This window comes from Nicotiana tabacum, chromosome 12 (assembly GCF_000715075.1).
Source record: "Nicotiana tabacum cultivar K326 chromosome 12, ASM71507v2, whole genome shotgun sequence".
In the NCBI taxonomy this organism is placed as follows: domain Eukaryota; kingdom Viridiplantae; phylum Streptophyta; class Magnoliopsida; order Solanales; family Solanaceae; genus Nicotiana; species Nicotiana tabacum.
The window spans coordinates 25029960-25056303 of record NC_134091.1 but is presented as its reverse complement, the minus strand read 5'-3'; the positions used below and the strand labels follow the sequence as shown (position 1 = coordinate 25056303).

Genomic DNA, 26344 nt, shown 5'->3' with positions numbered 1-26344 from the left:
TTTTTGAATTCAATTATAATTTAGTACTAATATATAATAGTCAACTTAATTAATATTTTAGTTCTTTGAATACAATGTAATTTATATTTAATAGCAAATTACTTTATTTTTTACTTTTATCTTTTTTTTTGAATTTATTTATAGTTTAGTACTAATACACAATAGTCAACTTAATTAATTTTATTCCTTTTCTTCCCATAACACCCATTTTACGAAGAAATTTCTCTTTCTCTCTCTCTCTCTCTCTCTCTCTCTCTCTCTCTCTCTCTCTTTATATATATATTCGGTTCCTTTTTTTTCTTTAGAACTTTTTTTTTAATAATACTTGGATGATAAATTATCATAATCATTAAGTTTTCAAAGAGTTGCATGCCGAATTTTATCGCTAGTGATTAGCATACAGTGGTGCCCCCGTCGTGCTCAAATCCTGGGTCCGCCTCTGATAGTAATAATTGTAATTATGAGCTAACATATCTGCACTTTGCTTAGAGCTAACATGTGTTTATATGGGATGTTATCTCGCAATTTCTTACCTGTTATATTAACTTCTATTTCGACTTCTAGAAAGATCATGTGCATTTTAATCCTTGCTTAGACTTTTTTTACGAGTTGGGATAATCCCTGTAAGTAACAAAATATTTAACACTCCAGATTGAATGCGTGTCAATGGCTTGTAGTGGTAGTGGCTGATTTTCTGATAACTCATGCACTTTGACTTTGTATGTTGAATTTGCTCAATTCTCTTATTTGAATGTGAAAAACTCTGGACTTCCTTTTAGTAATGCTCTTTGGTGACTAACGTCATAATTGTTGGTGGGTGCAGCTCGACAAGGAATTGCGTGAGATGCGCTCGGAGTATGCAGAGACTAAATATACAGCTGATTCAAACTCTGCAATACGTGATGCATGTTGTGAGGGGTTTAATTGACATATTATTACGGATATTTTATCAGCTGACTATCAAATTAATAATCTTTAAAAATAGGGTACAAGTTCAAAGACGGCACAAATATAGGGTACGCCTTCAAATCTATTCCTTTTTTTGGAGACTGCAAGGTCCAAATGTTGTCGAACTCTGTTTAAAGCCCAGGCCTGTTATCGAGTATCTGAGTCCAGCCCAAATAAGTTAACTATATGTTTAAGGCCACCGCAGGCCCAGCCCAGTAGAATTTGTCATCCAGAAAAAGGCTGTGGTGACAAAAGGAAAGACTGAAAAAGAGATTCGCAACTAGATTTGGGGATGTCGGATTTTTCAGAGTTGTACGGCCCAACTTAACGTCATTTGTCTCCTCTCTCGTTCAATCATTTTCCTTCGAGAATTCCTCTCCTCTCTCGCACCGTTTGTTTTGGTACGAAAATTTTGAAATTTATGATCTAAAATAAGTTAGAGATATTTATTTGTACACAAATAATCTCATTAAGGAGAAAATAAAATTTTTGAAGGTAAATTATTTCTAAATGACATTTTTTAGGAACATACTAAAAAGACTACATAAATTACGACGAAAGAAATACTTTTTCTTTAAAATAAAATAATGATTTAATTTGCATGTATATCTACAATGAAAAGCATCTTCAAAATATCAGTGTCGATATGTTGAAAAAGTAACTCACTGCTGTAGTAGAAAATTAAAAATGTTTTAGATTTTGATATTTACTAGTTTATGTAATTAATGTGTAACTGGAATTTACAGTCCCAATTATATAAAATTAAATTTTTCAGTTTGTAGTTAAAATAAGTTTCATACTATTATAAATGAGGATACTGTTAGCTATTTTATTTATGAAGAATTGTAGAGATCATTTCCTGAGATTCCGAATAAATTATTTTTCTTTCAACATTGATGTTATAACATGTTAAGCATTTATCTTATGGGTTGCTAATCTACACATGCTGTAAATAATTAATTGTCGTCGACTTTTAAATATCACTTGATAATGCAGCAATTCTTCATTGTTACTAAACTAATACAAGAGTAGTTTTTCTTTTTCCTCACTAACATCGATCACTTGATTACATATATTGTCTACATAGTGCATAAAATCCAGAAGAGTTACTTCTACTTGAATTGCATAATTTAATATGATTATTATACAAATAATAACTGTGCAATCTGTCAAATACAGATGAGCCAAAGGCGGAAGCTAACGCTGCAGCCTGCAGGCATAGTATTTCTTTATTCCAGCAAGTTTCTTACCACGACATTTCTATCAAATATTGCATTCATTAGAATGTTACTGCAGTAGAATTCTTTGTCTTTTGCAAACTTTATTGTGTATACCACTTAATTATTTGCATTCTACCTTTTATTTTTTCTGATTTCCACCCTAAATTTCAAAGAATATGGTGATCAGAGAGGAATTCAGAAGTTTAACGCGATGGGGCACCACTTTCTGCTCAACTGGTGCCCTCTAAATATTTTTAGTATTTCATGATACCAAGTTATTTATATATTTATATTCCATGTATGCACACATGTCGAAGTTTATGAGGTACGATAAGTGTTAAGTGTTATAGATAAGTCCGACTATTGATACCCATCAAATGGTACTACTAGTATTTAGTTACCATACATGAGCTAATCTACCATAAGCCTGCAAACAAAATTCGTAAATGTTGCTTTTTCTTTTTTGCACGCATTAACGTACATATGTTTGAATCTACCCACATGCTCCGACAATTTGCATTGGGAATGCACGTCTAGTGCCCTTTATTTGAAATTCTTTTTCAGGAAAACAAATTTTAACTTTATTTTGATCGTTTATCTATGATTTTCCGGAAAATATTTGTAGTGTACAAATAACAACATTTAAACTTTCTTACGCGAGCTAGGTTTCAATTCATTAGAGTAGCTTTTGGTTATGTTTTTAGACCAATTTGTTAGAGAAGCTTTTTGTTAAATAGATGTTTTTAGAAGCTTTTGCTATACTAATATATCAGACTTGTTACGAAGAATTACTTATTGTTATAGGTTAACTTAACTTGACAGTTTAATGATCTATACACTATTAGTGCAAAAAAAGCGAAACGCTTGGAGTCTTGGAGCAATGATAAAGTTTTATCTGTGTCACAGGTTCGAGCTCTCGAAGTAATCACTAATGCTTGCAATAGTGTAGGTTGTCTACATCAAACCCCTTGGGATATGACCCTTTCCCTTGCCATGCGTAAATACGTGATGCTTTATGCACCGAACTGTCCGGTACACAAAAGTTAAAACGCTTTATCAACCCGAAACACTGATTAGGCTATTTTCTTGTTGGTTTTCATTGGGTTCTCGTAGTAGTAGAATTTTGTGGAGAGGAAGCAAATGAATGTAAATGAAAGTGAAACATGTCCATTGGGCAAAACTGCAAATTATTGCACTTAACGCAACGGCGAGGGGAAGCAAGCTGGGAATGGGGGACCTCCCCTTACGTACTGGTGAAAAATTGAAGAAGCTGATCTAACACTGGTCTTTAATAAATGATAAAATTGGAGAATAAAGGGTTCCATATTTATGGCTTCTTCTCTAGGGGACAGGACATACCTCCCCAATTTTAGCTATCTTCCCTCTTTAATGGTCCGTCCATGTCCATGTCCACCTCAATCTTCTCATCTTAATTTCCCTCAGTAAAACCTTTGTCAAAAGTACTACTAGTTGCTGGGAATTACTGTCTTCTCTATCATGTGCCTATAAGTGTACCCTAATTATTATTACCGCCTGTTTATATTATTGTGTTTTTAAGGTTTTGTACATCCCTTAAGGAAGATGTTTAATAGCATCCGGTATCTTTAAATGTTGTAATAAGTAGCTTGTTTTGTTTTTTAGATTACAAATCTTATACTATTTAATTTAAAAAAGTTTACCTATAAATATATTTTGGGTGACCTGATAGTGTATACTGACAACCTATTAAAACTTAAACCATTTCTTAAAAGTTGTCTCACTTAATTAATACACGATTTCTTAATTTTTCAAAAACATGAAATATTTTGCAAGAAATTTAATTTGTCAAAATGACTAATATTTGGAGTTTTTTTTTGAATAACTAGTGTATGCATGCATTTTGTAACGCTTTATACCATACTTATCTATACTTATTTATACCTTTTTTCTGTGACAATAAAAGTTTTTTTTGACAGTTCAACTTCCTCACTTGTATTAGGACATGTATTTTATGGTTGCAGCTAGCATATATGTGAGAGAATGTAAGGGATTTACTAATCAATAGACTAAAAGGCCATGTCCAACCATGTACGCGAAGTTTCTTGTTTTTAATCTTGACATAGTAATATATGAAAAAAAGAGATTTGAATTAACTTTTAAATTGAGTCATTATTCAAGGTAACGGATCTTTTTGATTTGTTAGGAAGTAACCTAATGAAAACCCCGAAATAATTAGTTAAAAGCAAAGAAAAACTTGAACCATAGATTTGCTTTTTTCCTTACTAAGGGTTTAACTTTTACCTCACCAAAAAGCAATCTAGTAAACCTACCAATTATGTCAAAGCTTACTTAGTTTGGCAAAGAAACAATAATGTCACCGATCCGATTTAAGAATTTTTGGCACATATTTCTGCTGCCATTTTCACGTGGTAATGGGGACTTAGCCACAGAGATGTGGTACAAATAAGAGGGACCATTTTTTATTTTTTATTTTTGCAACAAAATTCAACTATACGTGTTAAGTGAAAAAAATTCAGATCTAGTTTCATAGTAGGAAACAAGGTCCCTCTACAGGGAACATTATATTGCATTCATCATATCATAGTCCTTTTCTGAAAATCTACTTAGTGTTATAACTCTTTGAAAACGAATCAACATCTTTGAGTAGTAGAATTGTCCCACTCTTTCCCAGCTGCAATATGTACGGTTTCGTTTTCCTCTTTGTTTTTTCTTATGTTTTCTTTTGAAGCAAAATCTTCTTAAATATTTGAGCATATAGGATATAATTCTAAGTATTATTACTGGTATTTTCACTCACTTTATTCGATTACGTGGTCCTCAATAAATTTGCATGTGGTCCGTTTTGCCGCATACTTTTTTTTGTTTATGGAATGGCCTATTGTCTAAGTTTTGGATAATTTAGGATATACAGTCATATATTATACTATTCACTAGTTAAACTAACACCAACTTCATTTAAGATTCTAACTGGTTGTTAGTTTTTATTTTAATAGAATATTACTGAAAAATCATAAAGGGAACCTTGGAGCAACGGTAAAGTTGTCTCTATATGATCAATATGTCACGGGTTCAAATCATAAAAGCAATCATTAATACTTGCATTAGGATATGGAGAGACATCACACCCCTTGGATACGGTCTTTCTCCGGACACTGCGTAAACGCGAAATACTTTAGATAACTTGTTCTGTAATTGGCGGGCGTTTGGATAATATTTGGTTGAAATCGTGAAAACAAATTGAGATTGAAGTTGGAAAAAATATTTGAAAGTTGAATGTATAGACAGTAATTTTATCACTTGAAAAAAGAGTTGAAATTAACAAAAAATACTATTTCACGAAACATACTTCCCAAGAAAATTACCAGTATTTCACCAACATTTCAAATAATGAAGTTTAGTATTTGCAAATAATGATTGACCAAACCACTATCAACTAGTGAGGTTCAGTAGTAGCAAATAATGAAATACTTATTATTTGTGGCCAAGTTAATACCACTAGTGAAAGATATTTATAGAATAAGTTAAATCTGACGCGAAATAAATAAAATTAACTTAAAATATGAAAGATTTGTGAGACACTGCTAAGATTAGTAGTAATATATTATGGGGTAAACTTGCCTGCAGGACAAAAATAGTTAATTTCCTGATTAAGTGCTGTCTTACAATGGTTTTGCTTTACACTATTATTATATAGCTGTCAACAACCGATTAAGTAATCATTGTTTTTGACTATAAACCAAAAGGTGACAAACTTCATATATCACATTATGTATAGCTTTTAGTTATAGAATTAAGAAGTATCCATAATCACTTTCCCATTTTTTTCCACAAAGGTTGCAATCCTTTTGACCATTACAATATTCACTGTAGCCATTTAATCATTTATACATGTTGGAGTGTTCCCTCCTGCATATATTGCCTTCTTTTATTCATTGACCATTCAATTGTTGAAAAAAATACATTCTTTTCATTTTATATTTTTTACATTTTCTTTCCGTCATATAAAATGCAGTACGACTAATTAATCTTTTAGACCATTATAGTTACCATTAGCTTATTGAAGTAGTTTAATGTTACCTATGGCTTTCGTAGATTTAAGATACACCGGCAATGTAAATATCTTTTATTTTTATACAATCGATATAGTTTAACCAGTGATAATAGATCATTTACTATTTTTATCAAGTTCTCAATTAATACATATAAGTATCTGATTATGTAAAAATATTTTATAAGATTAGTGCACAAAACTTAATTTTTTTTTAATATATATTAGTTCCTCTGCCCACTTAATATCCTACTTTAAAGGATATGCTAAATTATAGCCAGCTAATGAAGTTTTTGATAAGGATAGAACAATAACATCATGATTATGAAGATCAGTACAATATCAGCTATGGAGGGCACTACCCACCTTGTCATTTCAATTTGGGTCCACTTTAACTTTTGGACCATTTTTTGTACTGAACATGCAGTATCTAACTTTGTCCAATTTGAAGCATATGATATTAGTGAAACATGAACTTACTATGAATTAACAAACCATTAATGATAATTAAAGACTTGTTGGTAACTTTTTTGTGGAAGAACAACCAAAATTTAACTTTATTTGGTACATATTCCTGCTTTTCCGGCATCATTTCCTCCTTGTCCGGCCTAATAATGCAAAATTTACTATTATTCGAACTTTAAAGGAGTTTTGGATCAACGATAAAATTATTTTCGCTTGACTTAGTCACGAGTACGAGCCCCGAAATCAGTTACTAATACTTGAATTAAGGTAAATAGGCATCGCGCATCCCCTTGGAATGCAAATACCTTTTTTTACCATTATTTAAACTTTCTCAATGGTAATTTTTGCTCAAGTATGTGCACGAGAGGGGATATTCACACGTGTGAATAAAAATAATTAACAAAGAGCAATTATTAAAATACTTCTTTAGGTTAATTAGTGCCACATCAACTCATCAAGACATGGAATTGCTTTTAGGTACAACACTAAAACTATAAGTGATCTTTAAAAAGCTAAAGTGATTTTTAACTAAGGTATGACTCATAAAAAATGAGACAAAGTTTTAACTAATTATGACCTACAAATCCTTAAAAAAATCAATCCAAGAATCTCCCTTTCCTGCCCTTTTTGAAATATGAGAAGGAATGTTTATTGCCTTTATCTCAAAGAGAAGAAAAGAAAAAGATATGAGAATGATGGTGTTATGCAGACTGAGTAATATATGGCTGAGATTATCAGAATGAAAATGCCATAATAATTTGGTCAAAAGATATACCTTTTTGCATTATTGAGAAACATTGAGTTAGTTTTTGTACTTGATCAAGCACAAAAGAAGAAAAAGTAGATTGAATAATAATATAGGGTCATTTTCATTTCTCATATTACCAGTGGAATTTTCATCATTAGATTAGACCCTCCATTAACAACATAATTCCCTCCATTTCTAGCAAAATCTAAATCAATGGATGTCTAAAGGAAATTTTTCTTTTTGAGTTTGAAAAAGTTTCCAATACATAGTTACAGACAGGTAATTGGCCCCCCACCTTGCCTGTCCATTAGTACCCTAAAGTCATCCACTTACATTCAAAATTAGGTAATAAATAAAAATACTAGCTAAAATCCGACATCTTCTTTTCTTTTTTCACCTTTTTTCCAACCACCACCAATTTGTTTTCCTTTTTCTTGTTCATGCAAAAACCTGTTACAACATGTAACAAAAAAAGCAACAGCCTCAGCCTTAGCCTCATGCATCATTCAAGGCAGCAAAGACTGGTAGGTGAGAAATGGAGACTGGAATTGGCCTCAGTTGAGCAGAGGGAATACATGCATTGACATTTGTAGGCTTAGCAAAGACTAAAGAGGCTGCACTTTTATCAGGACTTGCTTCTCTTGAACTGCCAAGGCTAGTAACCAAAGATGAGGCATTTGAAAAATGGTTACCAATCTTGTTCTGTTGATCATCAAGAATTGCATGGTTACTTGAATTCATCAAATCAATACCAATTAGATCTTGTAATGCCATTGAGAAAGTTGGGGTTCTATAATTTCCTAGGGAAGGATTAGAGGATTGATATGACACCATTTTCCAATCTGTGACATTATTCCCATTGTTGTTGTTGTTGTCGTCATTTTGAACACACGGTTGTTCATTCTTGTGACCGGTGAGATTGTATTCAATGGACTCTATTGGCTCTCTTTCTTTGTTTCTCCTAGCTAATTCTCCAGCAGGAAGAGTATTACTAGCCATGATTTTTTCCACGTCGTATCGCGATATGTCAAAGTTTGTGACAGCATTTACACCCCTGAATTTTATTGCAGCAACATCATATGCTTCTGCAGCTTCTTCTTGTGTGCCTGTGAAAATTACAAAACTTATGTCATAAAACTTTAATATAACATATACCGAGAAAGAGATTTTTTTCCCCTCTTTATTATGTGATCAGAAGGAAGAAACAGCTTTTGGAAAAGTTTTTCAGTCCCACCAAGTATGAGTGATACACCGGCAAAGTAATAGTATAGTCAGCCTTTGACAAGCATTACTACTAGTGGCTAAAAAGAAATGTGGTACCAAAAAGAAAGACACAAAATTGCAGTTCTTTAATGTAATGATCTTTATCAAATTCTTTGTCAGGATGCCAACTAAGTAAAAAATTATACAAATAATCATATGTTTAAAGGACTAAATTAATTAAGAGAGTTCGTAAGGATTTACTGAAAGTCCCAAGATAGAGATCTTTGTTCCCTGCAACTCTTCCAATTCTTGCCTGCCATCTTCCATGCTGATGGTGCCTGCCATTAAAAAACAGAAGAAAATTAATTGCTAATCATTTTAAAAGGAAAAAACAGGTTGTTTCCGCGCATTTTAAAAGGAAAGAAAGACAATATTTTGTTTAGATGCAATGTCAAGAATACCTTGTCACTCCTCTATACATTGAAGCACCTCTTGAGAATCCACTACTTTTCCTGAATATAATGTTATAACACAAAAACTTCAACACAAACTCAACAATAATACAAGGATATCACACAAATTTAAACTCATATGAGTTGAGTACACTTGAAAAGGAACCTAGTAGAAAATTCAAACAAATGTTCACCTTCTTAAGTGTGCAACATATTCTTGCCGGGTCATATTCTTCATATCCTCAAGCTCTTTTTGGTAGTTCTCCAACTGCAAAAATGAGCCAAGAAATACTGCCTCATGTTGGTTAATAGGCATTAAAAAAACAACTCAAGAAATTAGTTAACTCATATATACCGGAAAGTTAATGTGAGTTGAAGGTCCCCAATACTTCAGTGCAGCTAAATCATATGCTCTTGCAGCTTTCTCTTCCATATCATAGCCCCCTAAATTCCACATTTATTATCAGTTTAGTATTAAGTAAAAAAATATAATCAGGTGTCTTAAAATATTGATAAAAACAAAGTCACTTACCAAGATAAACTGAAATAGGGTGGAGTTGATTTGAATAGAATATCCCCAACAAGTAGATATATGACAAAAAAATTCATAGCAATAGTCAGACTATGAACAGAATGGGGCCAAAAAAAGTAAAAGAAGAAAATACAACCAGCAAATTTATGTGGATTCAATAAAAGTTTCATATTAGCTAACCTTGTCTTCCTTTTCTTGTCTGCCCTTCCTTCTTGCAACTATTATCCCACAAATGCGCCTCATACCTACCTGTCCACCTATGTCTGTTGAAAACATATTCACACTATGTCATTTGAAAATCTTAACAATAAAAGCAGATACTCAAGATCAAGAAAATAAGAAAAACTAAAAAGGCAAAATCATGACAACTGGTAGCAACCCATTTTCACATTGAAGGACAAGAAATAGCCAAACTCCTCAAAAATAGCAACCCCACAACAGAAAAAAAAATTCAAAGGGTTTTTAAAAAATGAAAGAAATGGACTGACCTAGTGACTCCTCTATACTGAGAAGTTCTCTGACCAAATGTATCAATAGATTTCCTATGAACAGGTTGTTTTTGAACAACTTTTCCAGAAGCCCTTTTCTTTGTTTCAATGGCAACACATTCCAGCTCATTAGGAGAAATTTGTCTTTGAGTAACACAGCTAGACTGAGAACCAGGATTCATAGACAAGCTCAAAGACTGCAAATCATTACCACCCACTGTACAACCACCAGAACCAGTAGTACCACCACCACCTGCACCAACCATACTACTACAAGTGGCATTTATATGTTGGTCAATAGCATAGTGTCCCCAACTTTTCAGCTCATTTCCAGAAACTGCAGTCATTTGGGCATCACAGTTTGAAATTTGAGTTGGCTTTGTTTCTTCTAATAATGATTCTTGATACATGCCATGACAATGCATGGGAGAATAATAGCCTTCATTTTGGTGATAGTATAAGCTGTCTAAGCTTAGAGCCATAGCTTCCCTCTCATGATTTCCATATTGACTTGCACCACCTAAAAAGTCCTCAAGCTTAGGTGATGAAGAACTTTGCACCATAGCTTTTTACACAAAGATAACAACAAAATATATTTTAGTGGAAAAAAAAAAAGGAAACAAGAAAAGTGAAAAAAGATTAAAACTTTGGAAGAAAACAAAACTAACCATCTGCATGAGATCTTGAGAGAGCTTCCATTATGCAAAGAGAGCCATCAGATTTGAGAGGCATAACAGATAAAGAAGAATGGCCAAAGGGATTATTTTCTCCAACACCATAACAAAGACCAGAGGTATTTGAAGTCACATTCATAGGAGAAGATGAAAGATAGAAACTTTGAGCAAGAGCAGAGGTAGTAGTACTAGGATGGATAGAGCTCTGATTATTGAACTGATGATGTTGGTGTTGAGGTTCAGAAGAAGTAACCTCCATTTTCATGTGGGGAGAGAGAGAAAAACCTAACCAGTTACTACTACCATCATTATGACTATTACTATTATTATTATTGCTGCTGTTGCTGCTGTTGGACTTCATCTTCATTCAGTTGTTGAGATGTTCTTGTAAGTTTGTAAAGTTTTTCTGTGGTTCAAGATAGTTCAGTTCAATCATTGAAAGAAAACAAAGTAATCATTTCAAAACAAGAAAAAGAAAAAAATAATAAAAATCATACCTTTAAAATTCAAGATTCACAGCATATGAAAAAACTTGGCCAAGATTTTTCTTTTTTGTAGTGTAGTTGCAGTAAGAACTCATGAAACCAAAGAAATTTTTTTGTGTGCTGCTCCCCACAAGTAAAGAGGAAAAGGAAAAGAAGTCTTCTCTTCAATCAAGGTGAAAAAAGCCCAAACTCTCTTTCTTGTAGTTTCTCATTCTCTTTCTTTTCTTACTCTTTAAAAAGAGAACAAAAACTGGACCCTTTAAACTAAACAAAGAGAATGAGTTTCAGCGAGCAATGCTGGATAGCACCCCTGCATTGGATAGCCATAGGGATCTGTGTAAATAGATATTCTTACTACTATCTTACACTAGATATATACTAGTATATGCTTTTTTTTACCTTTTCATTTTATCTTTTTGTTTTTTTCTTAACTAATTAGCAGACTCAAAACCTTATAGCTTAAACCAAGAGATACCCAAGATTCATACCAAGAAAAGAAAAAGGCCTAAGTTGTTATGTTATTCTCAACTTATTACAAACCCCCAGTATTTATTTAAAACCATAATGAACTAATGACATGAGCAAAGGTTATATTTGGCTTATTCTTTATTTTTATTGCTGTATAAAAAAAGGGATCACCAAGATTTGAAGAAGAGAGAGAGAGGAGGGCCATTTCAATCTAGTGGGAAATAAAGAACCAATAAGAAAGGAGTGTGGTCAGAGATAAATATCAGTAGTAACCAAAAGAAATTTGCTTTTTGTTCAGAAAATGTAAGAAAAGAGAAAAAATAAATAAAGGAGCAAATGTTTAACAGTAGCAGTAGCATAAGGCAGAGAGGGGTTTTGGATAGATTTGATTGACGGGCAATGGGCAGGACATCTGCCCATCCAGTCACTTCATACAGTACAACAGCTTTCTCCCCCTACCCCCACCCCACCACCCTACCAGCCACTCCTACCACCTTGTTTCTGTAATTTCTCTTCAGATCACAGGTGTTAACCATTTTCAAAACTCAGTCCTTTCTTTTCTACTTAATGCACAAGCTCCTTTAAATTTTTTTTGTAATCTGGTGATCGGTATACGTTTTGGAATTCAATTAATTCGGGTTAGCGCTGTAATTGATATCTCACTTTGGGTGAAAAGCTTTACCAACAAAGGTGGTTCTATGTTAATATCTCAATTAATATCTCTGATTGAGGATAGATGAATAAATAACAATTAACCATATTTTTGAGCGGTACAATTTCCTTTAAGTCTTTAAGATCCTATCATGATTATCATTTTATTTCTAATAAGAACATTGGAAATAATTTATAGCATGAATGAATCACTTTAAAATGAAAAACAAAATTGTTATGGGGTTACATGGTCTTGGCTAATCTACATATCCTGATTAGCCCATTTTTGAAATTTGAGTGAAGTTCACATATATTTTCTTAATTATATGGTCTCAAGGTGACACATCTTTATTTTTAGTTTATTTAATATTGGACCTTAGTCGTATTATGTTTTCCATGTACTAATGTCCAATCTTGAGTGTACGAGCGTGCAAGGGGTGTTAACCGTCTCATAGTGACTTAGGAAATGAATTGTAGTCTTTTTATATAATTTTGAACAATTCTCCCTTATGAGCTCGTAATATAGCGTTTAGTTAGGTTGATGTCCATTTTTTTTACGGGGCACATATCACCATCTTAGTTTGTCGGAGTTACAAAATAAGTTCATACAATCTTGCATCCCATGAGATATCCTTATTTATTCTACCATTGTACCAAACGATCTCTTGCAGTATAATAAATATCTATCTCTCTCTATATATATACCATTGTACCAAACGATCTCTTGCAGTATAATAAATATCTCTCTCTATATATATATATATGGAGAGAGAGATAGATATTTATTATACTGCAAGAGATCGTTTGGTACAATGGTAGAATAAATAAGGATATCTCATGGGATGCAAGATTGTATGAACTTATTTTGTAACTCCGACAAACTAAGATGGTGATATGTGCCCCGTAAAAAAAATGGACATCAACCTAACTAAACGCTATATTACGAGCTCATAAGGGAGAATTGTTCAAAATTATATAAAAAGACTACAATTCATTTCCTAAGTCACAATTGGATTGCCTGGTGCGAACTTGTTTAGCTATTCGTATCTCAATGACTTTTGAATGCAATAACTTGTTCAAATGAGAATAAACGATATTATAACTTGTAGACTACAATCTTGTTGAGGAATAAACGAGAGTGTCATTTTCTCATGAATGATCTGAGCAAGAAATTATTCATGCCTTAATTAGGCAAATTTATGAATGATCGATTATTAGGCAAAATTATGAATGATCGATTATTGAATACCAGCGTGATTTACAAGAGCTTAACTACTGAACAGAAAGCTATTCTTATGGATGTCAAAACGAAAAGTTATAAAAGGGAGAATGTTACCGACATTATATATATTACAGATCAAATAACCAAAAAAGAAAGAAGAGAAAAGGAATATATCAGCATTTAAGGCTTATAACAACCTTATGCCAAAGATATTCTGCTACGATTCAGGAATACAGTATTGGATTTTTCTAAATTCATTCACGGTCACAAAGTATTCGACTGCTGCCGCCTTCTTGTGCAGGCAGCTAGAATTTTGAGTTTATAAATTTTAAATTCTAAAAATACATCTTACTAGCTTATAAAATATTAAGTGAATTTTTAAACACAATTATATAGTGTAAACCAAACTTACGCAGGACTGTAGCATGTTCGTGTGAATATCATTATTCACACATATAAGTACAAAACCATTATGCCGGGAAAGGAACTTTATGATTATCAAGAAACTTGTTTTGACAAATATAGTTAGTCGGAGTTAATTTTATGTGTATTTAAACTTTGATATTGGTTTTATGACAACTTTTTCTTATATTCAAGGCAAAAAGATATCAAATTTTGGTTGAGGGCTAGCTCAGTTTGTGAGCTTCCTGCATTCCACGATTGAAGTCAGACCCCATTAGTAGCGTAACATTTCCTTCCCTTTTTCATCGTCTCCACCTTGAACTATTAAAAGATGCTTATTGGATTAAATTTTTAATACTATTAAAAATGTATACCATGAGTATTTATTGTCTCTTTTTTCCTTCTAATTTTTCTATATCTCCGCTTGCATAAGGAATGCTTTGGTAGAGTACGTGAAGTTGTTTTTTAACATAAAGAAGAAAAAAAAAGAAAGGCATGCCTTTGATTGATAGTTGTTGCTTTTTCTAAGGGCAATAAGGAGCGTAGTCAACACCTGCTGCTAGACATAAAGTGGAAGTGGGTCTCCCTTTTGCTTGAAATATTCCAGGAATGATTAATAAAGGGCCCTCAAAAAGAAAATCCTTTGCTTTTTACTGATAATTCTTTATACTAATAAGTTATTTCTTTAAAAAGTATTTTTCTTGCGTTTATTAAATTGACAATCTATTAATTTATTAAACGAAAGCTTTTATATTAGAGATTTGCTGTTCTTCCACATGTTTATCCAAGAGAAAGTCTTCTTTTGGATAGTCACTGCAGAATGTTTTACACTTTAATTAAAAAAAGCTACTAAAAGATTAAAATGTCCATCATCTTTATTGTTTGTGTGCTGTCCTTTAGTTTCATTTATTTTCTTCACGGGATCTAATCAACAGTCTTCATTTTTGTTTTTATCTATTTTTTCCAACAGAAAGAATTAAGTAATAAAGAAAAACAAATGTAGTTTACGCAGGTTCACCTTATACCCTACTTCACTTCTCTTCTTCTTTCCTAGAAGAACATAGTTAATTTATTTTCAACATTTGTTTTAAAGAAATAATTTAAATCTAAACTATACAAAATGGCATCTCTAATAACTAGTCAATTAATTCAAAAAAAATGTGTCGAATGATATTATACATTGTGCACGTACGTTATATTAAATGATTCTTTAACACAAAATTAAAGAAATCAAGGGAGAACAAATAAGAAACTTAATGACCTAATTTGCTTAGTTACTAAGGATCTTAAGGTAATGCACGATCCTTCAACAAAGTTAATTGAGTGCTAATCAACATATAGAATGAGAAAAGAAATGATTTCCTTTTAGTGGTCGTGGGTAATTATGAGAAAAAAAGAAGATAAATAGCACTATTTTTACTTTCGGAAGAATAAGGGTAACATTTTGCATGCCAAAACTGCATGGATGGAGGTATTCGTGGAGACAGATTTTCCAAATGCAAATCATTTGGTTTGAATCTTTGAAAGAGAAAAAAAAAAACAGACTGATCATTACTGAGGTTTTTGGGAGGGAAGTACTGAGAATGGAGGATTGGAGAGAGGGAATTGAAGGGAGGAGAGGGGTTTGTGCGTGTGGATTCTTTTCCTTTGATTATATGGTAATGATGAGTGACTCCACCAAACACTATTAGAAATAAACCTACCTTTCTTTCCCTGCTATGAAATCATTAGTATATGGTGAGACCCAACCATACCGTTCTAATTCTTGAAAATAAAAATATTTTTGATAGGAAGCATTTGTCCTTTCGTCGTCGGTGCAAATCCGAATTAGTTGACTAATAAATCCAAGAAACCAGATGGTTAAACAAAACAACATTAGCTTCTGTGAGTTTGTTTATATTGTTGGTCCCAGCTTCAGATAAGAGGATGATTGTGGAGAATGACAGTCAAGGTAACACCATCCAATTCGTGATGAATCTTAATCACAACGTATGATAATTAAATTTTATTTGATTAAACATAGTCCGACCGATTTATATAGCGATCTGGTCTTATTATACCAGTTCCCACAAAAATAGCTAATGAACCAGTAAGTAAATGACACAGGAGATTTTACGTGAAAAAATCCCTGTTCAATGGGATAAAAAACCACGACCTACACCTGTAAGATTTCAACTTCACTACTTGAGCAATCTTTAGATTACAACCTATTGTAACCTAGGAATTAAACTCTTAATCCCTCACTAACTTGTAATACACCTATTACAAGCCACTTTGTAATATACCTATTACAAAGACTTCAACTCATGACTAACTCTAGTCACGACACAAACTCTAAGGGTTTATGATTTTCGGAAGTTCCTAGTTAAAGCTTCTAAATAAGCAAAGTAGGAATTACAATGAAAAACTAATACAAAGATACAACTTAACTAAGGACATACAAAAGACTTGTTGTAGGAACTGGTCCGTAGTACTGTTGTACTTTGTTCTTAATGCACTTGTGACTTCAATGCTTGATTATCAGATCTTGAGTGCTTGAGTTATTTCACAAGTGTTCAAGTGATGTTTTGTTGTAATGCTTCTTGTTAATATCCTTTGGATGACATCACTTGAACGATGTAAACACTTGGTTGGTAAAAAGCCTTTCCCAATGAAAAGTGACTGCTGCACTGTTTATGTACTGTAGTGACTGCTGCACTGTTTATGCACTGTGGCATGTACAGTGCAGGCAGTCACTTTCCAACTGTAGAGTTGACTTCGTACTTCTTTCAGGAAAACTCAAAGGGATCATGTCCCTGAGTTGATTCTTTTATGTCTGAAGTCATAAAACACACACTAGCTTGAGTCTGTTGATAGAGATATATACTAAGTGTACATCAGGTCCTTTATCTGGTTCTTAATAATAAGTTTGTTAGATCATCAAAACATAAATTTAAGATACTTTAAACCCATCAATTTCTCCCTTTTTGATGATGACAAACTTAAAAATTGAAAACCATTTATAGAACACAATAAACCAGATAAAGTACCGAAACTTCACAAGTTCCCCCTGACTCTATGCTTCCCCCTTACTCAGATGCCCCTGCTTCAATTTATCTTCCCCTTTTGGCATCATTAAAAATACACAAACAAGTAATCAGCATAAAGAAGTCTAGCCCAGCTAACTCATGCCACATGTGTGCACACAACATGATAGAAAAGAGATGCAAAAAAATACAAGCATTTAACAGCAAAAAGAGAGTCTACATTGATTTATAAGACATAAGCCTCTGCCAAGAAAGCAGAGGCAAGTTTGGACTATTCAAAGCGGGAGCAGTTCAGGTGAAGTCCATCCACATCACAAAAAAAAAAAAAACTACCACAAGTCATCAAAACAAAAGAGAGAAACTTGACACCGGTCACTGGCACTGGTCACTGGAAGATATTCCTAGGGAGAGCTAGAGGAAGAAGGCTTGGGGGAGGCCACAAAAGTGTTGAGAACAAGGTCAATCCGAGCATTTGCGGACATCTGCTCTGGGAGCAGTTTCTCTCGCAGGTTCTCCACCTGTTGTCTGAGCTTAGCATTTTCTTTTGATAGACGAGCAACTTCTTCACTTGATGAACTGGAAGGTCCTGGTGCCCCTATAGCCTGACTTAGCTGAGTCTCGAGAATGGCATTCCTTGCCTTCAGCTTCCTGATCTCCTCTGTAGCACTATTCTGGGCATTGATCAGCTGGGAGATCGTCGAAGTGCTGCCCATTCCTCCAACCTTTTCAACACATTCACATTCCTCCGGTGTAATTTTTCAGAAGGTATGTTTCCTGGTTCTCATCTTGGGCTGTCCCAAGGGCACATTAAAGAACTTGAAGACACGCGTGAGAAGAAAGCCATAAGGTAATCCATGGTTCCCATCCTTGAAAGCTGCTACTTTCTGCATATGTTCAATCACAATGGCAGGCAAATTGATAGAGCAAAACTCATCCAATGCTTCCATTAAGTATAGATCAGACCAGGATGTGATGGACCTTTTATCAGCACGAGGGAGCAGAACCTTATTAACCAACTCAAATAACAATTGGTATACAGGAAGCAGAGCCTTCTTGTATACCTGTTCCCCATGCTGGACAACTTTCTCTTTCACAATGGCGCGCCTAAAATTAGAGCCACAAGTGCCTCTCACAGATGGCAACCCTTCAGATGGAACCCTGAGAATGTTTACCAACACAGTAGCATCAATAACAATATCCACATCATTCTCTAGGACACAGATGTGGCCATCTTCAACAGTGAAGAGTTCAGCATAGAAACTTTGGACCTCATCCTCATACACCTTGGGCACATCCTCTTTGAACAGATGGCCCCACTTCTGAAATTCCACCATCTCAAGAATTTATCTCATACCGCCATTTCAGAAATCTCTAGGTCAAACGTGCGACCCCACAATACCTTCTGGTACTGCAACCTTTCTTGCCCAAGCACACTTACACTTTTCACCCTTTTGACAGAACCGGGTGCCCCAACAGTTTCCAACTTCCTTTTACTAGACTTCTCAATGGACTTACCCTTGCTACTTGATTTCACCAGAATATCATCATCAAACTCTATTTTTCCTCCACAACTTGCTTAGACTTGATACTAACTTTCACAGACTTTTTACTTGATGTTTCAACAGCTTCCTTTGAAGCACTCTCAACAGATTATTTCTTTTTCTGAGATCTCTTAACCAGGGAACTTGGTTCCTCTTGAGCATCCTCATCCACTTCCACTACAGGTATACTTTTTTCACACATAATTTCCCCGTCCTTCACCAGCCTCTTCTTCTTTTTCTTGCTACTCCTTTTGCTTTTCTTCAAGGAAGACTCAAATGCCTCCTTCTGTTGCAACCTTGTGGTAGGTCGCTTAGGAGGGGGCTCAGGAGTGACCACGAACTTTCTAATCTTAAAGCGTGCACTGAGAACTACATTATCTTGTTCATCCTTATCACTAGATCTCACAACGGGAGGGATGGAATCCAATAATTCAGCATCAAAGTGAGGAGATGGAGAAGGATTGAAGCTGACCTGGGAAGATGATTCCTGACATGTTTCCTCAGGGAGGGGATCAGGTTCATCAGCAGGGTTCCCAGTAGCTTCTTCAGGAGCAGAAGATCCGAAGAGCACCATTGTTCCTTCTTCTCCTAAGAGCGGAGTCCCTTCCCCCTGAGACTCAAACAAGGAAGAAGTTACCTCATTCACCAGTCTTTCGGCAGCAATGGCCAACATGTTTTTGATGGTCTCCTTTTCTTGAGGTTCCATAGCAGCAGCAGTAACTAGAGGACTAGTAGACTGATCAGTATCTTCCTCGGACACCCCTTTTCCTTGTTGAGTTTCACCCTTTTCTTTATTCTTGTTCTGTTCTTTGAGAGTATCAGGCAATAGAAAAGAAACACTATCTATTTTTGGTGCTTTTGAGTCCTCCACACTTAAGGAAGGAGTATCGACAGAGGGAGTGATGAGAGAGATAGGGGGTGAAAGGGAATCAAGTTTGGGTGTTTCTGGGTAAGCAATGGTAGAAGAGGGGGCGTTTGGTGGTGTTTCTAACATGGCGGATAAGTCAAGGGTTTTCTCTTCAGAGGTGGGTAGGTTTGCTTGCTCTTCAGCCATGGTAGATAGTTGGGTAGAAAGTTTTGGAAGAGTGGAAAGAGAGAAGGATGATCGCTTAAGTTTAGGAGGTGTAGGGGTTTTAAGGAGGGAAAGGATAATTATGAGGGAAGAGAAACGGGTTCTGAAACGGCTGTAGGTTTGTGGGAAGATGCAACATTGCAGAGGGAAGTGAAAAGATTTGAAAGAAAAGACATATTATACAAGGTCTGAAAAGGTGGATGACGTGGCAGTTAATTTTGTTTCTTTTGAGATATGCATGAAAAAACATAAGACTACTAACCTGTGGTACAAGAACCAGGTTCTTGACCGGTCTTTCAAAAAAGATTTTTCAACTCTCTTTTACCGCTCATGCATTATTTCTTCAGCTTCTATAATCACCATGCGTGTCTACCTGCAACGGTATAGAAGTGAGTTAGGCTTGGCCGGAAAATACTTTAGCTAGATTTACCTGAATGTAACTTTCATAGCTATATGGAAGGGAATCAGGTTCTCAATTAGGCTTGATTAACCCCAGTGCCATCCTGTTTTTCTCAGAATGTTCCCTGCTCAGAGCTTTGGTGAAGATGTCTGCAATTTGTTCTTCTGTACTACAAAACTTCATACAAATAAGCCCCTTCTCCACATTGTCTCTGAGAAAATGATGTCTCACATCAATGTTCTTGGTTCTCTTGTTCTGGACCGGGTTCTTTACCATGTTGAGTGCACTGGTGTTGTCATATAGAAGAGGTACACAGTCAGTGTATACTCCAAAATCCTCCAATTATTGTTTTATCCACAAGAGCCGGGCACAGCAAGAAGCTGGAGCAACATATTCTGCTTCAGCTGTTGAGAGAGCTGCAGAGTTTTGCTTCCTTGTGCCCCATGAAATCAGACAGGATCCTAGGAAGTGAGCCATTCTGGATGTGCTTTTCCTGTCCACTAGATAACCTGCATAATCTGCATCAGCGTACCCAACAAGATTAAAATTGTCACCTGAAGGGTAATACATAACTAGGTCCTGTGTTCCCTTAAGATATCTCAGAATCTTTTTGGCAGCCTTTAGGTGAGATTCCTTGGGGTTTGACTGGAACCTTGCACATAGACCTACACTGAATACAGTATTTGGTCTATTGGTAGTGAAATAGATGAGAGATTCAATAATGCCTCGATACATTGTTTGATTTACAGAAGAGCCAGATTCATCCAAGTCCAGTCGAGTGGCAGTGGCAATGGGAGTGTCGATCACTTTTGATGCTTCCATATCGAACCTCTTCAAAAGCTCCTTGATGTATTTCTGTTGACTGATACAGGTTCCCTTCGTGGACTGCTTCACTTGAATACCCAAGAAAAAGTTCAGCTCCCCCATCATTCTCATCTCAAACTCACCTCTCATGAATTTTGCAAATTTCTCACAAAGAGTCAGTTGTTGCCCCAAAGATAATATCATCAACGTATACCTGAACAATGAGCAGGTTCCTTCCTCGTTTCTTCAGAAACAGAGTGTTGTCAATTTTTTCTCTTGTAAAGCAATTTTTAAGAGAAACTTTCACAACCTTTCATACCAAGCTCAAGGAGCCCGCTTTAAACCATACATTGCCTTGTCCAATTTGAACACATATTCAGGATGTTCAAAACATTCAAAACGTGGAGGTTGCTTAACATAGACTTCTTCTTTGAGAAAACCATTCAGAAATGTACTTTTGACATCCATTTGGAACAAGGTGAATTCCATATGTGGTGCAAAGGCAATGAGAATTCTGATGGCTTCCATACGAGAAACTGGAGCGAAGGTCTCTTCATAATAAATCCCTTCCTCATTATTGTAGCCTTGAACAACTAGCCTTGCCTTGTTCATTGTAGTGTTTCCATGCTTATCAAGCTTGTTTCTGAACACCCACCTGGTCCCTATGATGGTTCTATCTGAGGGTCTAGGTACCAGGTGCCATACTTTGTTCCTTTCAAATTGATGTAGCTCTTCTTGCATAGCTGTGATCTAGTCTGCATCCTTCAAGGCTTCCTTACTATTTTTGGGTTCTATTTGGGAGAGGAAGGCTGAGAAGGCAAGTGAACTTCTTGCTTTTGATCTAGTTTGGACTCCAGAATCAAGGGGTGATTATATTATCGAGAGCATGAGAGCTTTTGTGTTTCCAGTTTGGCACTTGAATATCATTAGTGGAGGAACTAGGTAATCCTGACTGGTTCCCTTGCATTCTTCTTTCTGCTACCTATGGAGTACTTTGAACTGCATCAACCACTCTTTCTTCAGCTTCAGTAGTTGTGATTTGGGTACCTGGTTCCTCTTGAGTTGGAGTGGAGGAGGTTGTGTTGCCTTCATTTGTCTCCTTCACTTGACTCATCATATCTGCCTTTCCATTTGCCATATCAATGATTTCCCTTGGAACCAGCAGTGGCTCACTGTCTTGATCATCCTTGTTGCTCTTCTCACCAGATGAAGGGGACTCATTAAAGATTACATGAACATTTTCTTCCACACACTGAGTCCTTTTATTGTAAACTTTGTAAGCTTTGCTTTGAGAAGAATACCCCAGAAAAATTCCTTCATCGCTTTTGGCATCAAAATTTTCAAGCTGATCCTTTCCATGGTTGAGAACATAGCACTTGCACCCCGAACGTTCTTAAGTGAGTTAGCTTGGGCTTCCTTCCATTTAGCAGCTCATAGGGAGTTTTGTTCAAGAAAGATCTGATCATGCACTTGTTCACCAAGTAGCAGGCAGTATTTATGGCTTCTGCCCAGAAATATTTGGCTATCCCACTATCAATAAGCATTGTTCTGGCCATATCTTCAAGGGTTATGTTCTTCCTTTCTACAACTCCATTTTGTTGTGGAGTTCTTGGAGCTGAGAAGTTGTAGGTGATGCCATTTTCACTGTAGAGTTCATCAAACTTGGCATTGTCAAATTCTGTTCCATGATCGGATCTGATACAAGCCACTTTTGATTCCATCTTCACTTGAATTTTCTTCACAGAGGCTACAAATACTTCGAAGGTCTCATCCTTTGTTCTGAGAAACAACGTCCAAGTGAATCTTGAGTAGTCATCCACTATCACAAAAGTGTATCTTTTTCCTCCCCTGCTTGGCACTCTCATAGGGCCACATAGATCCATATGAAGTAGTTCAAGTGGCTTTGATGTGCTAACATCCTTCTTTGGCTTGAATGAAGATTTCACATGCTTCCCTCTAGCACATGCATCACATACTTTGTGCTCTTTGAACTTTGAATTTGGCAAGCCACGAACCAGGTCCTTCTGTATCAGCTTGTTCAGAAGAGAGAAGCTTGCATGTCCTAGCCTTCTGTGCCACAACTCGGCATCATCATCAACAACTTTCAGGCAGCTCATGCCACCACTTTGTAGGGACTCGAAATCAGCAACGTAGATGTTCTTGTATCTTTTGGCCACAAGTACCACTTCACCAGTTACCAGATTAGTAACTGTGCATATCTTTGACAAAAACTCCACTTTATTTTCCTTATCACAAATTTGAGAAACACTCAAGAGACTGTACTTCAAACCATTGACATAATACACGTTCTCGATTGAGTGTTAGAGAGACATTCCCATTTTTCCAACACCAAGAATGTACCCCTTTTCCCTATTTCCAAAGTATACATTCCCTCCTTGCAGGGCTTTCACTGTAAGAAAGTCTATGGTATTCCCAGTCATGTGCTTAGAGCATCCACTGTCCATGATCCATTGTTGACTGCTTCCTCTCACTGTTCCCTGCATAAGGAATTCAAGGGTTAGATTTAGGAACCCAAACAAGTTTGGGTCCCTTGTAATGAGAAAAGGGATGAATGAGAGCTCTTCTAGTCCATGCAGGCAACATGCGTTTTTTGTGAGTGGCACCTGGTCCTCTTCTAGTAGTTACTTTTTCAGCAAAAACTTTGTTTTTCTGAACAGACTGGACTCTGGCTTGGCAATTATCCTTGAAATGCACATTGTTCCCACAGTGGGTACAAAGCCAGTTATCAGGTACAATGACGTACTTGCTATGAGGGTTATAGGGAACTTTCTCCCTTTAGGAACCTTATTCACTGCCTGTTTCCACCATTGTTAAAATACATGGCAGTAATAGCTTTTGAGGACCAGGTCCACTTAAGAGATTTCTCAAGATCATTTTTTACTTTTTCCAATTCTGCTTGAAGCTGCCTATTTTTCTCAAGCTCAGCACATAAATTAGTTTTCACAATATTCAGCTCATTTTTAAGTTTAATATGTGCCTCACTAAAAATTTCCTTTCCTTTTTCAGAATTTTCAGGCCTAAAGTCTGCTTTAAGTTCCTCAATTGTTTCCTCTAGGTCTGCAATCACCACTAGGAGATCATCTATTTCTTGCTCAGTGATAGCAACTTTCTCCACTAAGGCATTGTTTTCTTTACTAAGGTTCTCAATGGTTTCTTTTAAGTCAACTACAACTACCATCAAATCATCCATTTCATGTTCTACTTTAGCAATTTTTTCTATTAGAACCTCCTTTTCATTTTTCAGATTTTCTATGGTTTCCTTCAGGTCAACTACACAAACAACCAAGTCATCTCTAGTCTGCTTAGCATCTCCTAACTCTATGGTTAAGGCATCCTTATCACTCACTAGACTATGATATGCATCAATCAATACATTAGCTAATAACATGAGTTTTTTAGGAGAATAGGATTTCAGATTTCTCTGAACATCCCTAAAATTTACCTCATCATTGTCATCATCTTCATCATCGTCTGACTAATCCATCAAGGCGAATATTGAATCATATTCATTTGCTTCACTTTCAAATGCCAACATGGAGCTATCACCTGTATCATTTTCTTTTTCAGACTCACTAGAGGAGTCTCCCCATGCTGCAAGAGCTTGCTTCACAACATTGTCAGCTGCGTTTGTTCTTTTGAAGTGTTTGTCAGGAACCGGGTTCCTCTTGGCTGCTTTATGAGAGTTGTGCTTGAAATGTTCTTGCTTCAGAAGAGGACAGTACTTGATGAAATACCCTGACTTTCCACACTTATGATAGAGGTCATAATTCTTTGGTTTGCTGGAACTACCTCTCTTTGGTATACCTCCATTCCTTCGAACCATTTTCTGAAACCTTCTGGTAAGGTATACCATATCGCTATCCTCCTCACTCGAATCATTGTTTTCAACTTTGAGTACCAGGTTCTTCTCCTTCTTTGGTTTTCTTCTTTCACTGTCCTTCTATCTCTTCATCTCATAGGTCTTCAAATTTCCAACCAGCTCATCCATAGTCAGTGTTTGCAGATCCTTGGCTTCAGTAATAGTATCCACCTTACTCTCCTAGGGGCTGGGTAAAACTCTAAGAACTTTCCTCACGAGCTTGTTCCTATGAATGATTTCTCCAAGAGAGTGTAGCTCATTTATAATGGAAGTGAATCGGGTATGCATGTCTTGAATGGATTCATTATCCTTCATTTTAAAGAGCTCATACTCAGTGGTGAGCATGTCGATCTTGGACTGCTTTACTTGAGTGGTTCCCTCATGTGCCGTTTGTAGAGCTTCCCATTTCTCCTTGGCGGATTGACAGGCTGAGATCCTATTATATTTATCATGTCCTATGCCACACACCAAAATCTTTTTGGCGCGAAAATTCTTTTCTACAGCTTTTCTGTCGGCATCATTGTACTCTTTCCTGGTTTTTGGCACCATTATAGTAGGTTCTCCTACCTTCTTTGTTGGGACGTATGGACCATCACAAATAATATCCAATAACTCGGAGTCTTCTGCCATTATGAAGTCATGCATTCAAGTTTTCACCAGCCATAGTATTGGCCGTTGAATCTCGGGGGCCTGTAGGTTGATTGTCCTTCCTCGAAGTTTGGTGGAGCAGCCATGGTGAGTATCCTCTCTAGGTGTTAACCTTTTAGAAAGAACTGGCTCTGATACCAATTGATAGAATGTATGAGTCCACCAAACTGTATAGAGACCTGGTCCTATACCAGTTCCCACAGAAATAACTAATGAACCAGTAAGTAAATGACACAAGAGATTTTACGTGGAAAATTCCCTGCTCAAGGGGATAAAAAACCACGACCTACACCTGTAGGATTTCAACTTCACTACTTGAGCAATCTTTAGATTACAACCTATTGTAACCTAGGAATTAAACTCTTAATCCCTCACTGATTTGTAATACACCTATTACAAGCCACTTTGCAATACACCTATTACAAAGACTTCAACTCATGACTAATTCTAGTCACGACACAAACTCTAAGGGTTTATGATTTTTGGAGGTTCCTAGTTAAAGCTTATAAATAAGCAAAGTAGGAATTACAATGAAAATCTAATACAAAGATACAACTCAACTAAGGACATACAAAAGACTTGTTGTAGGAACTGATCCGTAGTAGTGTTGTACTTTGTTCTTGATGCACTTGTGACTTCAATGCTTGATTATCAGATCTTGAGCGCTTGAGTTATTTCACAAGTGTTAAATGATGTTTTGTTATAATGCTTCTTGTTAATATCCTTTGGATGATGTAAACACTTGGTTGGTAAAAAGCCCTTCCCAATGAGAAGTGACTGCTGCACTGTTTCTGCACTGTAGCATGTACAGGGCAGGCAATCACTTTCCAACTATAGAGTTGACTTGGAAAACTCAAAGGGATCAGGTCCCTGAGTTGATTCTTTTCTGTCTGAAGTCATACATCACACATTAGCTTGAGTCTGTTGATAGAGATATATACCAAGCGTACATCAGATCCTTTATCTG

The 26344-nt window shown here is 35.8% G+C and overlaps 3 protein-coding genes across 3 annotated transcripts; all 3 read right to left on the bottom strand.

Moving 5' to 3' along the window:
- Window positions 1–7526: 7526 nt before the first annotated feature.
- On the bottom strand, window positions 7527–11846 carry LOC107809390 (AP2-like ethylene-responsive transcription factor ANT). The gene is made up of 10 exons (XM_016634002.2): window positions 11276–11846; window positions 10773–11184; window positions 10105–10669; window positions 9797–9879; window positions 9617–9625; window positions 9440–9528; window positions 9279–9352; window positions 9094–9144; window positions 8894–8970; window positions 7527–8535 (listed from the first exon to the last, which is right to left on the bottom strand). Exons 2-10 carry the CDS (start codon window positions 11143–11145, stop codon window positions 7925–7927), a joined length of 1932 nt encoding a protein of 643 aa, XP_016489488.1. The 5' UTR covers window positions 11146–11184; window positions 11276–11846; the 3' UTR covers window positions 7527–7924.
- Window positions 11847–20387: 8541 nt separating this feature from the next.
- LOC142167049 (secreted RxLR effector protein 161-like) lies at window positions 20388–21053 on the bottom strand. The gene has a single exon (XM_075227203.1). It carries the CDS (start codon window positions 21051–21053, stop codon window positions 20388–20390), a length of 666 nt encoding a protein of 221 aa, XP_075083304.1.
- A 3856-nt stretch (window positions 21054–24909) lies between these two features.
- Window positions 24910–25359, bottom strand: LOC107804775 (uncharacterized). Its single transcript, XM_016628707.1, has one exon. It carries the CDS (start codon window positions 25357–25359, stop codon window positions 24910–24912), a length of 450 nt encoding a protein of 149 aa, XP_016484193.1.
- Window positions 25360–26344: the final 985 nt, after the last annotated feature.

Bases quoted from the DNA above. Each gene is read 5' to 3' on its own strand.
- LOC142167049 (XM_075227203.1), bottom strand. From the start codon at position 21,053: ATGATATTATCTTTGGGGCAACAACTGACTCTTTGTGAGAAATTTGCA.
- LOC107809390 (XM_016634002.2), bottom strand. From the start codon at position 11,145: ATGAAGATGAAGTCCAACAGCAGCAACAGCAGCAATAATAATAATAGT. The intron at 10,670-10,772 runs GTTAGTTTTGTT...TTGTGTAAAAAG, and splicing joins CTCAAGATCTCATGCAGATG to CTATGGTGCAAAGTTCTTCA. The intron at 9,145-9,278 runs GTGAACATTTGT...CATTATATTCAG, and splicing joins TATGTTGCACACTTAAGAAG to GAAAAGTAGTGGATTCTCAA.
- LOC107804775 (XM_016628707.1), bottom strand. From the start codon at position 25,359: ATGGCAGAAGACTCCGAGTTATTGGATATTATTTGTGATGGTCCATAC.